The sequence below is a fragment of the Notamacropus eugenii genome, chromosome 5 (assembly GCF_028372415.1).
Source record: "Notamacropus eugenii isolate mMacEug1 chromosome 5, mMacEug1.pri_v2, whole genome shotgun sequence".
NCBI classification, from domain to species: Eukaryota; Metazoa; Chordata; class Mammalia; order Diprotodontia; family Macropodidae; genus Notamacropus; species Notamacropus eugenii.
The window spans coordinates 60,879,141-60,896,944 of record NC_092876.1 but is presented as its reverse complement, the minus strand read 5'-3'; the positions used below and the strand labels follow the sequence as shown (position 1 = coordinate 60,896,944).

Genomic DNA, 17,804 nt, shown 5'->3' with positions numbered 1-17,804 from the left:
TCTCCTACCTTTTCAGTCTGTCATGTACTTTTCCCTTCCATGATCCTGATCTTCCACTCTGGGCCTTCTTTGTGGATGTCCCCTGTACCTGGATGCCCTCTCTGCCCCACTCCAACTACTGATTTCCCTGGTCTCCTTTAGGTCTTAGCTAAAATCCCCTCTTCCCCAGTCCCCTTGATTCTAGTGCCTTCCCTCTGATAATGGTTTCCTTTTTATAGTTTGTTTTTGTAGATATGTTTGTTGCCTCTTCCCATTAAATTGTAAGCTCCTCAAGCTCAAGGACTGCCTTTTGCCTCTTTGTTGTATTTCCAGCACTTAGCACAGTGCCTGATACATAGTAAACCCTTATTCAGCGTTTATTGGTTGATTGATTTGACTTACCAAATTGTCCTCCTAAAGCCTACATTTTCCTATCCGGTTTTCCTGTGTTATCTTTTCCCGTCTGTGGCTGATCAGCTCTCTTTTTTGGGAGTATGACGCAGCTAAAACAGAAATAACTGGTTTGCTCTCTTTAATCCAGCTAACTTACTTTTGTATTCCATGGTACCACCTCCTAACTGGAGAGTCCTGAATCTGAAATCTGTGACTTTGTTCATAACAACTTTGTCCTAATTATTCAAGTATTCTAAATATGCATTCTTTGAAATTGATTTTTGTCTTAAAAGTAAGTTCTTGATAGTCCGTAAACTGTGATCAGAATGAAAAATAGTATCATTCCTGAAATAGATGTTTGCTGTCCTGAACAAATCCTGGGTCAGGTGAATGTTCAGTCTTGGTTCTGCCATTCAGAACAGGCAGGTTGGCCACTCTTTTAGCCACCTCTGTCTTATTATGTAACGTCTAGAGTGTACACTGAATATTCCAGGCCCAGCTCCAGGAGCACTGGAAGGCTGTTAGTGATCCAAGGAACAGAACAGAGGGTGTGGACTTACCTTCTTTTGGCTAGCTCTTGGCTCCATCTAGCAGGCTGTCAAGACTCTAAGGCCTTTGCCTTTTTGAATCTTAAACACCTCCATGATTTTTTAAATCCTCCTTTGCTTCTTCATACAGATCAATCAACCCAAATTGCCCATGAGAACTCTGGACCCTCGGATTTTGCCGCGAGGACCAGACTTTACTCCAGCCTTTGCAGACTTTGGGAGGCAGACGTCTGGTGGAAGAGGTGTACCTGTAAGTGCCTGTTCCCTACAACCCAATTAGTTAGAAACTGACCACAGACTCCATGAAGTCTTGCCTAACAGCAAGAGAGCTGCTTGCATTCCTCTCCCCAAGAAGATTAAGTAGAAGAGGTGGAGACTCTCCTTTCCATGCTAATATTGAAGCAAATAAAGGATACTTTTGAGTGGTTTTAAACTGATGGAAGCTGGTCTGCATTGATTTGGTCTGGATTTTTTTCCCTCATACTTCTTTCACAATGACCTGCAAATGTCTTAGAAATGGTTGTGCTCTGTGATCATTTAATTAAATTCTGTTGGGGTCCTGAGAAGTAGAGGAAAAGTGATAGTATCCACCTAATGGGCATCTCTTTGCTTTGTCTTTTCTTACTGCAGATTTGCAAAGTGCAGAGCAGGCATGGCTTACCGATCCTGGAGCAGGGCAAAGCCCCCACGTGCACCCCACTGCCGATGTCTCACCCCCCGCTGAAGAGCCTGCCTCTGGGGGTGCGCTGGATCCTTTTCTTACTGGGCGCTCGGGAGGCTGGCATCATCTTTCCCACTTGTTGCTCTTCTGGTTGAGTGTAGGGCAGGAAATAAGAGTGTGAACATGACATATGCAAAATGGTGCAGTACTGGTAAAATGCAGATGACCGTTACCGCCCCGCAGCCCGCCCCCCCACCCCCCAAGCAGGCTCTTCAGCAGGGGTGTGGCTGGCACACCAGCGGTTCACGCGGGGGCACTGCGCAGTGCAGGATTCGGCAGCTGGTGCCTGCTCTGCACTTGGTCGACGTGCTGGGGTCAGCTGTCAGTGGCCAGGATGCCTCCTTGGCCCATGATTCATTGGCACAATCAGCACTTAATGCTAATGTTCTAAAGGAATTTGGGGTCTCATGTACATTTGCAGATCACCCTGTTAAGAGTAATTTATCTGAATGCTCTTTTAAATATTTTTACACAAGGTGATGTGTTTTTATTTCCCCACCACCTCTTTTTTTTTTCATGACCATTTTTGAAATCTGCTTTGCATTAAGACTGCATTATTGGAAAAGTCAGTTCATTTGTAGACCTTTAAAATTCATCCACATTTGTGGCAGCTGAACATTGGTCACACGTTATCGTGCCCCCTGTGTGCTCTGTGCTACAGTGTGGGAAAAGGGCCCTCTCTGTGGGGGCCTTCTGGCCTGATGAAATGACCATCAGAAAGACACTGTGTCTGTAAGCTCTCTCCTTGTCTCACACGATATGAAATTTGGCAGCTGGTAAACTTTTTCAAAAACCACATTTTGATTTTTCTGTTTCCTAAATGCACTTATCACAAAGTCTAAGAAAGCAGCTTTCTAGAACCATTGAGCCTCATGTTTTAACAGCATTTTTTCCCTTTCTTTTGGATGGTTTCAATTTGTTCTTTTTGTATTCTTCCCATTCAGACTATTCTTGTGGTTAACATCATCTGTGCTTATCATATTGCTCGGCTTTGTTCATATGCCTCTCACAGGAAGGTTTGATTCCTTTATCATGAACATTCACTCTTCTGTACCAGCTCTCTGTGTGGTGCTTGCCCATCATTCAAGCCAAGAATGGCTTATTACTCACTTGTACTAGATTATTTTTTATGGATTTAGTGTTATCAGAATGTACGTTTACATGCCGTTCTAGATTACTACATAGATGTGTGTATGTTTATGTGTCAAGTGATTCAGTCTATATCTGATGCTGGATGTGGTCAGGAAAAAGTGATGGGAATAGTCATTACCAAGAATTAAGTTCTGGAAAACGGGACAATGAGAATTCTTTACTCCTTTTCTCTAAGTAACTCTCTGATACTGCGAAAGCCAATTTTAGATCAAATTGGAGCATTTCTGGGTGTGGTGATGATCTGATGTCAGCCAGGCTAATCTTGCTTCATACTTGAACTAAAATTGCCCTCCCGTTGCAGCTTCTCGTTGCTTTTTCATATTTCACCCCAGATTGAGTGTTTTTAAACTTTAGTTTTTAGTGATAAGTTAATTTCCTAACATACTTGAGAAAAACTTTGGAAAAATGTTTACATAATGTGTATCCCATGTGAAATTAGAATAGAGAGGAAAAAGATTAGAATATTATATTTTTAAAATACTAATCTACTGAGTTTTTTCCTGTCCCTTTCTTTTGTTACATTACTTTAGAAACATGTCCACTGTCATGTGATATATTTTTTTTTATTCTGTTGAAGTTGTAGAGGAAAGACAAGCACTGGCCTTGACTTCTGACTCTATGATCCAATGATAAAATGCTTCTCTATGTCAGCAGATCATAGAAACAAATCCAAACAATAACGTGACTCTTTGGACTTCTGGTCCCTGCATTCATTGCACAGATTACTTTAATTTTCAAGAATTAGCACATATGTGGCAGCTAGGTGACATAGCAGATAGAGCACCTGCCCTGGACTCAGGAAGATCTGCGTTCAAATCTAGCCTCAGACATTTGAGTTATAAACTGTGTGACCCTGGGCAAGTCACTTAATCCCAATTGCCTTAAAAAAAATGACCAGATATGACAAATTGTTTTAGCATATTAAAATATACATAGACTAGTTCTCAGAATAACTTAGAGTATTTACAACTTCTGTACTATCTTCTGCTGCAACCAACTAACAAAAAAGCATTTTAAATTCGTCAGCTAATCAGTCTGTCCCTCGTGCAGTTTAATAAAAATTCCAAGTAACAGCCCCATTTATGCAAAGTAAAGTACAGTATGTGGCTGTTTTCTGTGGCCTGATGGAGCTTCACAATGTGGGATTTCCAAGGTTTCTTTATAAAAATCATGAGCAGTTGTGTAGTATCTTCAGTAGGGAAAGAGCAGAGAACAGAGAATGAAAGAGATGCCATCACAACAACGTTTTAAATTAGTTGAAAAGATAGAACCTAGTGGTGGGATGGCTGTCCAGGGGTCTTCTCATCTCTCCACCATCTTTTTATGGTGCCCCCCCAAAATGGTCCAAACACAGGATTCATTTCAAATCTTTATTAAGGGATTTCTTTGCGCATTTTCCCTTTGCTTGGCCCTAGGGAATAGACTGGTAAATAAGGCACAGGCTTGTACACTTAATTTAAGACGCTTGCATTAAGTGCAAGAGGAAACTTAGGATATGGACACAGATAATTATAATACAAAACAGAACATGAGGGTTGGACCAGAGGATCCCTCATTCAGTCTCCCACGCCCACCCCCGACAACTCTTAATCATGATCTTAGCACTGAAGTGAACAGGTTCCAAAATTGAAAAAAGAAAAATTCTCCACTTGTGGTGATAGAATACGGGTAAAATCCATCAGTTCAACTGCCATTTACTGTGAGCGCTCAGTGTGGCTGGGTCCTGTGCTTAGGTGGTGGTGATTATGAGACATCTCTGCCATCATGGAGCTTAACGATGGCTCCTTGAATGATCCATTTCCTAAGGGTGATGGGACAAATATACATCAGCTTTTAAAATGGACAGTGGGTAAAAATCAGCAACTCTCCATTTCCTTAGAAGAAGAAAGTGGGGCGCAGGTATTAGCTATTAGCTTATAAGTGATGGAGTCCTCCTAGGGGGATCTGCCCCAAGGGGCCTGGGGCTTGGTCCAGATGCTTAAACCTCCAGACAGAATTGTAAAAGAGAAACTGTAAGCTCCGCATGGGTAGGGGAAGCTGCGCTCTTTGGTATAGGATAAAACGTTGATGTAGCAACAGAGCCAGCTTGGAGTGTCTGTCAGTTCTCCAACTAACTCTCTTGTTTCCCTAGGTCTCAATTTAGTCGTTTGTAAAATAAGAAAGTGGAGTCAGATGGTCCGGCCCCTGAGGTTGCTCTCTAATTATATTTCTGTTTATGTCCTATTGTCTCCACGTAAAATAAGATCCAGAAATTCCTGGTACTGAGTCCCCAGGAACATATTTACCAGGGATTGTGTTGATAGGAATGAGATATTGACAGAATTATCTGCAGCTTTACAGCTATTCATTTTTGTAAGGCACTATAGAAATTAAAAGATGTGGAAAATACTTTTGTGGTAATCATTTGAAAGGCCACTAGGTGGTGCAATTGGATAGAGTGCCTGCCCTGGAATCAGGAGGACGTGAGTTCAAGTTCAGCCTCAGACACTTATTAGCTATGTGACTCAGGGCAGGTCACTTCATCCTGTTTGCCTCAGTTTCCTTATATGTAAAATGAGCTGAAGATGGCACATCACTCCAGTATCTTTTCCAAGAAAACCCCCAAAAAGGAGTTACAATGACTTGGACACAATTGAAATGACTCAAAACAACTAATCGTTTGAAACCATTCCATAGCAGTTAAATGAGTTTCCATTGGATTTTTGTTGACAATGAAGTCTGTCCATTTCTTTAGAGGAAGTGTGTGTACGGACACATGTATAGTGTGTGTATGTATTCATACACGTACACAGCATACTTTACCTATGTAATTAACTTCTTACATGATCAAGTTTATGTTTGAGAAACCACGATTGGATAGAATAGACAATTGGCATCATTAGCTTATTAAGTTTGTTTGGAATTACAGGCCACAAATCCTTGCGGAAATTAATAGACACAGATAAATCACATTACATTCAATAAACAATTTACATTTGTGAATAATCTCATCCTTCAGAGTTGTAACTAATTGTTCAGCTTGACCTCAGCACAAAGAAGTACTCAACTGCAGACCATTGGCAGCCCATCAGTTACTTTCTTGTTGCTTTGTCTTTCCCTTTAACATCTACTTTAGAATGAGATGTTCAAGTAACAATGATCACAGTTTTAAGCTGCCTGGATTGAAAAGATGAATCTATATAAATTTGTTTTTTGGTAGAAAGATTAGATGTAACTGTAGATGTTAATGCAAATTCCAAGATTTATATATGGGCATTCAGAGAAATGAGAATTTAATATTTTTGAAGGCAAAAGAGAATTTGCTTCCTAAAGTTAACAAAGCATACATTTTCATTCATTTTACTCTGATTTTAAACGCATCCAGTAGCAATTCTTGGCAAACTAAGTGATGAAAACACTGTGACAAAAGTGAATGTCATAGGATATCAGTTTAAGCATGAGATATACCCAGTTACCCTAGAAGACATTGAACCTGCTAGGAGTGGACGTTAGTCTATGACGTGAGTGATTAAGATACAAATGGTATTTGATTCTTGCTTTTTATTGAGGATTACTTTCTGTGTGTCTTCATGTTGACTGCAGGCAGCCAGTGCTCCTCTTACAGTACAATGTATTTTGAGAAATTCCCCCCTGTAGAATGCTATTGTCTTCGCAGGGCCACCTTTTCATTAGCAGGGTATCCTGCTTCACTTCCCTTTCACCATTATGTGATGCTGATGTTCAGTCATTTCTGGCTCTTTGTGACCCTTTGGAAGGGTTTTCTTTGTGAAGGTACTGGCGTGGTTTGCCATTTCCTTCTCTAGTTCCTCAGATGAGGAAACTGGGGCAAACAGGGTGAAGTGACCTGCTCTGAGTCACATAGCTCCTAAATATCTGAGGCTGAATTTGAACTCAGGTCCCCCTGTCTCCTGATGTTTTATCCACTATGTTTTATTCATCTAGCTGCCTTGGTATTAACCTGATGTTTTAGTTGTGTCTGAATTTTTATGACACCATTTTGGGTTTTCTTGGCAAAGATACTAGAATGATTTGCCTTTTCCTTCTCCACCTCATTTTACAGAGGAAGAAACTGAATCAAACAGGGTTAAGTGACTTGCTGAGGGTCACACAACTAGTGAGTGTCTGAGGCCAGATTTGAACTCAGGAAGATGACTCTTTTGGATTCCAGGCCTGGTGCTCTATCCACTGCACCACCTAGCTGCCCTGGTATTACCTGTTACCTGGATTTTGATTTGGCCTTTTCCCTGTTTTTAAATGTATGTCTCCAACTCCTCCCCACCCTCTTTAAAAAAAAAAAAAAAGCATGTGAATTTATTCTTCCCCATGACCAAGACATTCCTAATCCTGTGTATATAGCAAAAATGAGAGCTCATATGGATTGTATCAAGAGCACAGGTGTAGAAGTTAAAACTAACTTCTCTTTGAGTTTTGGTTCCATGGTTTCCCCTGGGCCGATTAGATTCCCCTTTCTTGGCTCACATTTCCTTCTCTGTAAAAAAACAGAGGTATGATTAGACAGCAGTTCTGGAAAAAAATTCAAGAGATTTTAGTGGACTAGAACGTTATGGGGAAATAAAAATCCCACGGTCTTCTGGGTTTATCCAATCTTATCCAGAGTATTTTTGTCTGTTGTGAAGTGTCACCCTTTTTCAGAAAGGACGTTAATTAGCGGGAGTACCCAGGGCAATGAAGGGCCTTGAGGTAACATCATCACATAAGGAACAGGCGAAAGAATTGGGCAGTTTGGGCCTGGAAAAGAGTCAGGGGGATGTGCTAACTGTCTTCCAGGATCTGAAGGTCTGTCCTGCAGAGGATGGATTCTCACTGGTTCTAGAGGGCACAAGCATGAAGTAGCAGAGAGGCCACTTTAGGCAATGTGGAATGGGCCACCTCCACAAACACTGGGCCTCCCCACTTTGGAGGTTGGAGGAGCACTATTCAGGTCAATTTGAGTGGGGATTCCTTCTGGTTTTGAGTTGAACTAGAGAGCCCCCAGCTCTCTGACTGTGCATGGCCTCTAAGTTGCCTTCCTGTTCTGACATTGTCTGATTCTAGCTGGTGATACGGTGCTGGCTTTCCAAAATGCTTACATTTTATTTGATCTTGGTTTCATTGGTACTAATGAGTGCTGGAACAGTTTACGTTTATGCTGCCAATTTCTTGTCGGCAGAGCCATTTCTAATTATCTTGAATGGCAAAGTGTGAAAGGAAGAATCGGAACGGACCTCAGTCTAGGAAAACCTTTCAGAGCTTTTTAAATTTCATGAATAAACATCAGTCTCTGGGGTTTATCTCTGAATTTGCCCTGCTGGAGAACATGGCTTTCCTTTGAAGTGCCATAGGAGTGCTGAAGTGCAGTGTGGTGGCCCCAGGCCAGATGTGATGCTGGCTGGTAAGGGTTGGGTTTGGGGAACTAAAAATTGTGAAGTTCCTGACAGCACTCAAACTAAATGTCATAAAAAGAGGTGTCTATCAGCACATTATGGAGCTCAGGCTTACCAAGCAGTCAGGTTGCCAGCCAGAGTCAACCTAAACATTTAAATTGGAGGAAAGATCACTGAACAGTGAAAGGATTTACTGTGATGAATATTCTAGAGGACAGCCCACTGTCCCCTGTCGTTGCATCTCTCAGGTTTGATGACTGGAGTGACATGGTGACATGGATTGGCAGGGTATGAACAATACAGGAACCTAGGGGATCAAAGAGAGCCTAGTGAAGAAATCTTAGGAATAATAATGTTAGCTTCTCTGTGTAGGCATTCATAATAGGCCAGCTCCACAGGGAAATAGGCATCTACCAGAGAAACAGAGGCAGGAGGAAGCTTGGATTGGAACTTCATTAAATTTTAATCAAGTTCTGTTTTAAAATGCAATTTACTTAATACAAGCAAGCACACATTATATATGCCTCCTTTTTTCTTCATATGTCCAGTTTGGGAAATAGGATTTTCCAAAAGAAAAATCAAAATCTTAATGTATCCCTTCCCAGAAAAGAATTGTAAGGGATTTATTTATAAATTAAATTCTAACAGTGTAGAAATGTATTTCCGTAGAGCAGATTTGGTGCTATTACTGTTACCTATATACTTACTAAGTTGTAAAAGTCACACAAAGGATGGGTACCTACTTGTCAGGGATGTTTATAGAGTAATTTCATGCTTTAGGGAAGGGCTAGACTTTTCCTTTCTGATTCTTAGAATATATGCATGGAAGAGGGATACAATTTGGACTATACATCTAATAATCTGCATTAAAAAAAATACTTTGTCATCAAGAAGCATGGCACTGAATATTTTTCATATTGGAGAGAAGAGAGGTTCAGTCATTGAAAACTCCATTTGCTCTTGGGGTGGTACCCAGGACAAACATTTCCATCTTTTGAAAGGAAAAGGTCCATGTCCCTGATATCATATAACCCCAAACCTTGCTTGACTCTAGAATGGTTTACAATCTCCAGCTGCAATGTCTTGAGCAGCAGAACAAATGTAGTGAACTGTAAGTCCTCTGTAGATATAATCAGGAATGTTCTTGTCCTAGTTGTTGAACGTTGGCCCAAGAAGATCTCAACCGGGTCAGAGAAGAGAGCCCAGAAAGATCATCACTGTTTCTGTGAAAGAAGATGTCCATCTCAAAAAGGCAGAGAATGCTTGGAAACCCAGCCAGAAACGAGACAGCTTGGCTGAGGACCCTGAAAACATAAAGACCCAGGTGAGACTTCTCAAAGACATTGATTTATTCATAATCTTGTCTTAAATAAACTTAAGAAATGGTTGTTCTAAAATGATTTAATTTCCAGATCCAGTGGCCTTTTCTCAAACCTCTCTTGGCTGCTCTGTTGTTGTAATGCTGACCTCTTCCTGCCTGTCTGATCATGCCTCAGTGTTCTTTGCTTGATCTAACTGTGGGTATCCTTCAAGTCTGTGTCCTTGGGCCTTTTCTCTCTTCCCACTTGACCATCTTTTGGTGATTTCATCAGTTCCCATGGGTTCAGTAATCATTTATATACAAACAGTTCCCAGATTTTTATATATGATCCTGTGTTTCTCCTGAGTGCCAATCTCACATCACTAACTGCTTTTTTGGAGATCTCAACCTGGATGTCGCGTAGGCATTTCAAATTTAGCATGTCCAAAAGGGAACTCATTATCTTTTCCTCAAAACCATTTCCTCTTCCAGGTTTGCTACCTTGGTGTCATCTGCAGCTCCTCTTCTGCCCTCCCTCCACATACTCAGTCTTGTTGTTTCTGTCTTCACAACATCTGTATCCCCTCCTGTCTTCTGATACAGACACCACCTTGGCTCAGGCCCTCCCCACCTCGTGCCTATGCTCTTTGCAGCCACCTTCTGGCCTTCTGTCCCTGCCATAGGTCTGTTTGCTCCCCCTTCTATTTTTAACCAAACTTCTAGTGATTTTTCTAAAGTGTTTGTCTGACCATGTCGCTCTCTTAATAATTTCCAGTGAGTTCCTGATATCTCCAGGGTCCAATATAAAATCCTTACTTTGGCTTACTCCCTTTGAGCCTTGTTAGGAAACCTCTGCATTCTCTACTGTCCAGCAGCACTGGCTTACTTGCTGTTCCTTATGTATGTCCCACCATATCCCTAGTGGCTGCTGCTTGCTAGTGGAATGTTCTTTCTCCCTCCACAAGACTCAGGTCAAATTTTGCCTTCTGTAGGAGACCTTTCCCAGGCCCTCCCAGTTCTGGTGCCTGCCTTCTGAGATGACTTACCTGCTTAAACCTTTTAGGTTCATCTTTGTTTACATGCCGTTTTCTTCACTAGACTGAGCTCTTTGAGGCTAGGCACCGTGGTTTTTAATCTACCTTTGCATCCCTAGCATTCAACAAGAGTGCCTAGCCCATAGTGGTGCTTAATAAATGCTTATTCACTGATAACTAACGTAGACCATAAATTTTGGATAGCCTTGTCATTTTTCTAAAGTTTGTTTTCTCTCTAACTTTTGATATCTTTATTTCAGGGTTCCATGATTTTCTCTGTGTGGAACCTCCTTCCTTTGAATTCCATTTGTACCCTGGCTTCCCCTTCATAGACAGTCTTTTCAAATTTCTGCTGATGAACATATTGATGACTTGGTGGTCAACTTACTGTTACTGAATCTCTCTGCACTTAACTCCTCTGTTCCTCAGAAGACACAGAAATATACTGTCCATCTTTCCACTTTTATTTGGAGCCTTTCCACTTCGGCATGTAGGGACCTATCAAAACTTAGGTGGGCTTTATTTCCATGCTTTTCTTGAAAACAGCTTACCTGAAGCTTCCAGACATCATAGGCCTTGTTTTCCATCCTGGTTTAGGTAGATCTGCAGTGGTTGTGTCTCCTGTCTTAATGGATACCTTGAGGGTGGTTTTTACTTTACTGTCTGTTTTGACGTTGGAAAGTAAAATTAGGACTGTCACATTTAATCTGGGGTCAGAAATTAAGGGTAAGTTTGGCAAAGTACTGGATTGTGCTTCCTAAAGTTCAGGTTGTCCCTCTGTTTTCTGTCCCCAGGGGGCCTGTGCCTAATATTTATTGCTTCCTTTCTCTTGTCCTGCTAATGACCAGGAAAATGCAGTGGCTCCCCGATTGCTGCTGTCCAGTTGTAGGCTAGGTGCTCTAAGTCTTTTTTTGGATTGGGGATCCCTTTGGATTCACTCTAGTGAATAAAACTAACTTCCTTTTAGAATTTAGTAAAAATAAGGATGTCATTTTTTCCTCATCCAAGTTTTTATGGATTCTACCAAATAGGGGTCTGTGGACTCCAGGTTAAGAACCTCTGTTCTAAACCATCCCCACCTCTTATCATGGTGGGTGGTGACATGATCACCATGATAACATGGTGATGACTATCATGGCCTCCTGTTTTGTTTTCCCAACCTCAGTCTCTTCCTGCTCTGATAGTCTATTTTTTAAAATATATGTTTAAGTTTATTTTTATTTTCAGTTTCACATTCTCCCCCTGCCCAGTACTTTCCCCATTTACTGAGAAAGCAAGAAATACAATGCCCATTGTGTATAGGAAGTCATGTAAAATGTATTTCCACATCTAATATAGTGTATGCTAGAGGCATCAGAGTAATCCTTCCTAAAATATTGATTTCATCCAGTCACTTGTTTTTCCTCAGAAACTTCACAGACTGTTGCCTCTAGGATCGTGCCCCAGTCTCTGTCTCTGACCTTCTCACCCCCTTCTCCCAAATGTGAACCCTCCAGTTCTTCCACATTTGCCTCCTCACTGACCTTGCACATTCTGTTTTGTTCCATCCCCAAGACTTTGCTTCCCTGTGTTCTTCCACCTAGAGTGTACTCCTTTCCCCCTCTGTCCCATTATACAGATCTTTCAAGATTTAACTCGAGTGCCATTTTTTCCACAAGGATTTTTCTGACCCAGGATTCTGACCTGAGCTGGTCTCCTGAATTTTATGCTTCCTGTATCATTTGATTAATTGTTCCAAGGACGAGGCTGATTTCTCCAGTTATGTCCTCAGTTTCTGATGGGTTCAGCCTATGCTGTGATCTTGATGTCTTTTGTATCCCTATCTAGGTCTCCAATGCTGGGCACAAAAGAGATATTCCCTCATCCTTGTTGAAGGAAGGAATTTGAGCCAAGGCTTTTTTTTCCCCCGTTTTTTTTTTTTCACCTTGAAGTTCCTTTGTGAAGCTCAGCGATTGTAAACTTGGGGTGAAAAGTATTGCCTCTTCCCAAGCAGGATAGGGACATCTTGCTGTGCTCCTTGTTCCGAAAACAAATTTTAGTATATTTGCTAGATATCAGAAAGAATGACAGCCATGGACTTGGTTGACAAGCAAGAGTAAGGAGTAAAAGTCTCATTTCTAAGTTAGAAGCGATCTTGTAGAGGTCACGGAGTCTCCCTTTCTGTCCCATGCATGCAACTCTTCTCTGTAGTATCTGGTCTTTGCTTGAAATTTTTCTGCATCAGAAAATATACTTATTTATGAAATAGCTCTGATTATTAGAAAACTCATATTCTGACTGAGGCACATATCTTTCTCCTCAAAACCTAGCTTTATCCTCTGGAGCTTTTACAAAAGTAATTCACTTTCTTTTTTGACAGCCCCCCACTAGGCTGTTATATTGCATTTTATTAATCAGTATTCATTGTTAATAATATTGGATATTGAACTTAATATTTTTATTGCAATTTTATTTTATTTTTAGTTCCAAATTCTCTCCCATTCCCCACCCCCTAAAGTGAAAAAGCAAGAAAAGCAAAACTCATTACGAATAGGTGATGTTTGTCTTTAAAACAAACAATTTAATCCTGACTAGTTTTTCGTAAAGCATATATTAGCTTCATGAATCTTTGTGGATGTTCTCTTTTTAATAATCTTTATAGGAACTTTTCCGAAAGGTTCGGAGCATCTTAAATAAATTGACACCACAGATGTTCAACCAGCTGATGAAGCAGGTGGCAGAGCTCACTGTTGACACAGAGGAACGACTGAAAGGAGTTATCGACCTGGTCTTTGAGAAGGCTATTGATGAACCCAGCTTCTCTGTGGCTTATGCAAACATGTGTCGGTGTCTAGTGACGGTAAGAAGAGAGGACAGAGTGAAACCAGAAATTCCTATGAGCTAGATTCTCCCCTCATTATACATTCCTCCCAGAAATGTTCATGGGGCTATGTAATGAGTATACTTTTTGCACTTTAATAGAATTTTTGTGCTTCCCTATATAAAACAGAGCCTTCACTTTGAATACAATATATGTGTGTTTATACTTTTTTTTATTTGGTAACACTTGGGAAAAAAAATTAGTCCCCATTCCCCCCCTCCCCCCCATGTTGTGTGGTATCAGAAGATAAAAGATCCAGAAAATAGAGAAAAATGAATGTTGGGTGAGTGATATCAGAGCCCATCACATTCCCCTGGGGGGAGCTCAAGTTTTAGCTGTGGGGCTCTGGATGTATGTTCACACACTCCTATAAGGAAAGAACTCAGACTTCTTATTAATGTGGTTCTTCTGATCTCAGCTCTTAGGATATTAAAGGGTGATCATTCTGTGACTGAAAGAATATACTAGATGGTTTAAATCTGAGGTTCTGATCCTTGTTGGCAGTCAGACTGGTGATGCATTGGGACCCTTCTCAGGGTCATGGTGTTAAATGTATAAAATAAAACCCACACATTTAAAAAGGAAACCAATTCTACTGAAATGCAATTATCACAAAGTTTTTTAAAACAAGTCCACAGCCCCCAGTTGAAGAGTCCCTGGCTGAGATCTTAATGGAATGCCTCATCTGAAATCTGCACAGTCCTTCAGGGCCTTTGCCCCATGCTCTTTTGTCTCTTTTAACACAATCGATTGTTACCACTCAGTCTTTGTAACTAGATTTCCATGCCGGCAGATCTAGAGCAGAGCAAGGAAGGGGAACCAAAGCAGCTCTGATCACAGCCCCTGTTGGTCTTTTCCAGTCCACATTCATAAAACTGTCATGTACTGTTCCTTTCCTCTTCTCTTTGCCCCAGTTACCAAGCTACTTGAGTATCAGAAACTAGTTCCTTGTTGTCGTTTGGTTTATAACTTAATTATCATGAACTCTTATGTTTTTCACTATTTAGCAACATATGGTGAACACATAAAGATAATATGTATTGAGTACCAGAGACTGGTCACTTAAAGGAAGGAGTAAGTGATCAGTGTGGGCCGGGTAAGAAAAACTTTCATAGAGGAGACAGACCTGCAAAGATGGTCCTCATAAAAGTAGGTGGAAAAGGAAGGTAGTAGTAGAGGGAATCAGCAGAGTGGTAGATAAGGGTGAAAAAGCTTGCCTATAGAACTGACTTAGAAACCACAGCATTATAAATACTCTAAGATGAAAGAGACATGCTAGATTCTTGGGTCCAACTTCCTCATTTATAGAGGGAAAAACTACTTCCTGTAGAGACTGTGCCTTTCCTATCAAACACTGAGTTATCTTTGGAGCTGGCACTGAGTCCCAGACCCCCAAAATTCCAATCTAGTAGAATGGATAAAATAGATAGTAAGGAACCACTGATGATTTTTAACAGGACAGTAATAGGAAGAAACCATTGTTTTAGTTGTCTAACAGTGGTATAAAAAATTAGTTGGATTGCAGAGAGCTTGGATAAGCTGCTGTTACAGTAATACAGGCATGAGATAATAAGGGCCTGACCTGTGTCCACGGTAATTAAAAGAATCATCCCTAATTAATCTAAATCATAAGAAGTGGCAGTGGATAGTGGGGGAAGAAATAGATGCATTGAAGATGAGTCTTCTGGTTTCAATCTAGATGAATTGGGAGACTGATTTTACCACTGACAGAAATTGAGAAATTAGGGGACACCTGTTTTAATGACTTGGGAGAGCATGGTTTAGACATATCGAGTTTGAGGTACTGGTGAGGTTTTCAGATACACTTCATCTACATACATGAACACAAAGAATTCTTCCCTCAGCAGTTGATTGGCACTCATGAGAAGTGAAGCTGGCTGAAGGTATTAAAGGGTCATAAGCACAGTGGGATAGTTAAAGTTTTGAAAATGGATAAGATCTATGGAAGAGAGATACAGAGAATGGAAAATTAATAATAGCTTTTCATATTAGTAGGAAGAATTAGCAAGAGAGATCCAAAAAAATTCAGATTGATAAGAGGAAAACCAGGATAACATATTATTCTGGAGACCAAGGGAGGAAGCTTGCTTGAGCTGGATGGGGAAGGCAGGAATAGAGAAAAGTATCAACAGAACAAATGCTGTATAGAAGTGAAGAGAACTGAGGACAGGAAAAAAAAAAGACCCTTGTATGTAACGAAAAAATCTCCAGGGTTGCTCTTTCTCTCTGGCATTGAGAACTTAGCTAAAGTCTTGTTTCTATTTTCATAGCTTAATGGAGTCCTGGTCCTTGGAAAAGCCTTCAGGCATGATGTCCAGAGCAGTAAGCAAACTACTAAGCCAGGAGTTCTTAAGCCAAGAGTTCTTTCAGGAAGAGAGAAGTTAGTTTTAGTCATTGTAGATGTAAGATAGCCCAAGTTAATGCAGTGTGAGCTCTTTGGGTAACCTTATTTGAAATGCCTGGTTTGCCACAAAGAAACTAGTTGGGCTATGTCATGCAGACACCCTGACATACATGGTTCAGAAGATACAGGAGCAGAAAAGGAGTGTGCAGCTTTCAGAGGATGGTTGTGCAGCACTGCATTTATCTGAGGAAACATCAGGGTCAGTTTGATGAAAATGATGGGGAAATTCAGAAGCTACTTAGTGAAAAATGAGAACTCCATGGGGTTTATCCACAGGATAGCTTGTCCATCTCTAAGAAGACCATGCTTAACTGCAAGAAAAAGAAAGCACAAGCAAAGCTTAGAGAGGTTTAGGATTCTTGACTCGGTGAGCAGATAAGATTCAGCCTTATGCTGACAGTAACAATCCGGAGCACTTCTGCGATCCCCATGTATGGTGGCGCGTCTCTCCTCAGTGCTGATGGAGTTACAGCAGTTAATGATAAGGACGTGATCACGGAAACATGGACAGAACATTTCTATAGTGTGCTTAACAGACCATCATCAACCAGTGCTGAGAACATTGACTTGTTTTTTTAATTTGAAGTCAGTCCCTCTCTAGCTGAACTTTTAACTGAAGAGCTTTTGAATGTTCTTAGACTCCTCTTGTGTGGCCAAGCACGTGGTGCTGATTCTGTTCTAGCTGCTGTTTACAAGGCAGGGGCCCACTGCTCATACCAAAGCTGACTGACATTTTCTGGGTTACATGGCAAGAGGTTATCCCCCAGGAGTTAAAGGATACTTTCATTGTCCATTTCTCTGAAGATAAAGGACATAGGTTGTCTCTCATTGTATAGGGGAGTTCCCTCTCATTGTCATTGCTGGCAAGAGTCCTCCTTAATAGGCTGATGCTTCACCTGGAAGATGGTCATCCACCTGAGAGCCAGTTTGGCTTCAGAAAGGGCCAAGGAACTGCCTGACAACTCCAGGAGAAATGCCAGGAGCAAAACAGAAGTTTGTATACAACATTTGTTAATCTGACACAGGCCTTTAATATTGTCATTGTGAGGGCTTGTGGAAAATTTGGTTGCCTGTAAAAGTTCATCAGTATTGTATGCTAGTTCCTCAGTGGCATGCTTGCATGGGTTCTGGATAATGAAGGATGCTCTCACACTTTCCCAGTCACCAATTGAGTGAAGCTAGGCTGTGTGTGCTTACTTCTATGCTTTTAGCCAAATGTTTTCAGCAGTGTCATCAGAAGTTTTCAACCAGGACAAACATGGTATCAAAGCCAGCTACCATACTGATGGTAAATTCTTCAACTTGAAAAGGTTATAAGCCAAGACTAAAGTAGAGGGAGAGTTGGTGCATGACATTTTGCTTACTGATGATTGTGCACTCAATGCAGTCTATGAGACTGAGATGCGCCAGAGCTGCTTGAGCTCATTTTAGCCTGACAATACCAAGAAAACAGGTTCTCCACCAGCCAGCACTACACCATTCATTTGTGGAACCATTGGTTAGAGCATATGAAGAAATTTTGAACACTGTGAATAAACTCACTTATCTTGAGCAGTACACTTTCCAGGGATGTACACACAGATGATGATGATGTTGATGCATGCATTGCCAGAGCTAGCTCAGTGTTTGGAAGGCTCTGAAAGAAAGTGTAGGAGAGAAGAAGTATTAACCTGACTACCAAACTGCAGATCTACAGTCATTATGCGGACCTCATTGTTGTGTGCCTGTGAAACCTGGATTGTCTACCAGTGCCACTCCAGGAAACTGAATCACTTCCATTCTGTCTTCAAACGGAATCATTGTATTATATCACTCTACCTAGTCTTAGGAAGACACTGAAGATCACCTGGCAGGATAAGGTACCAGACACTGAGGTTCTTTCTCAAACGAAACTGCCAAGCATTCAAACTCTGTTGCAGAGAGTGCAATTCCAATGGACTGACCATGTTATTCAAATGTCAAACCTATGCTTGCCTAAAAGGCTGTTTTATGGAGAGCTCACACAGGG

At 41.0% G+C, this 17,804-nt stretch overlaps 1 protein-coding gene across 12 annotated transcripts in view; it reads left to right on the top strand.

The window, feature by feature from the left end:
* EIF4G3 (eukaryotic translation initiation factor 4 gamma 3) overlaps positions 1–17,804 on the top strand; it is a 386,245-nt gene that overhangs the window by 323,692 nt on the left and 44,749 nt on the right. For 8 of the 12 annotated variants that reach the window (XM_072609175.1, XM_072609170.1, XM_072609173.1 and 5 more), the window contains 4 exons: positions 1,051–1,170; positions 1,551–1,661; positions 9,331–9,501; positions 13,153–13,350. In XM_072609175.1, coding sequence (XP_072465276.1) covers positions 1,051–1,170; positions 1,551–1,661; positions 9,331–9,501; positions 13,153–13,350 — 600 coding nt within the window. The remainder of the gene's footprint in view (positions 1–1,050; positions 1,171–1,550; positions 1,662–9,330; positions 9,502–13,152; positions 13,351–17,804) is intronic. The other 4 variants (XM_072609172.1, XM_072609169.1, XM_072609168.1 and 1 more) reach the window with 1 other exon arrangement.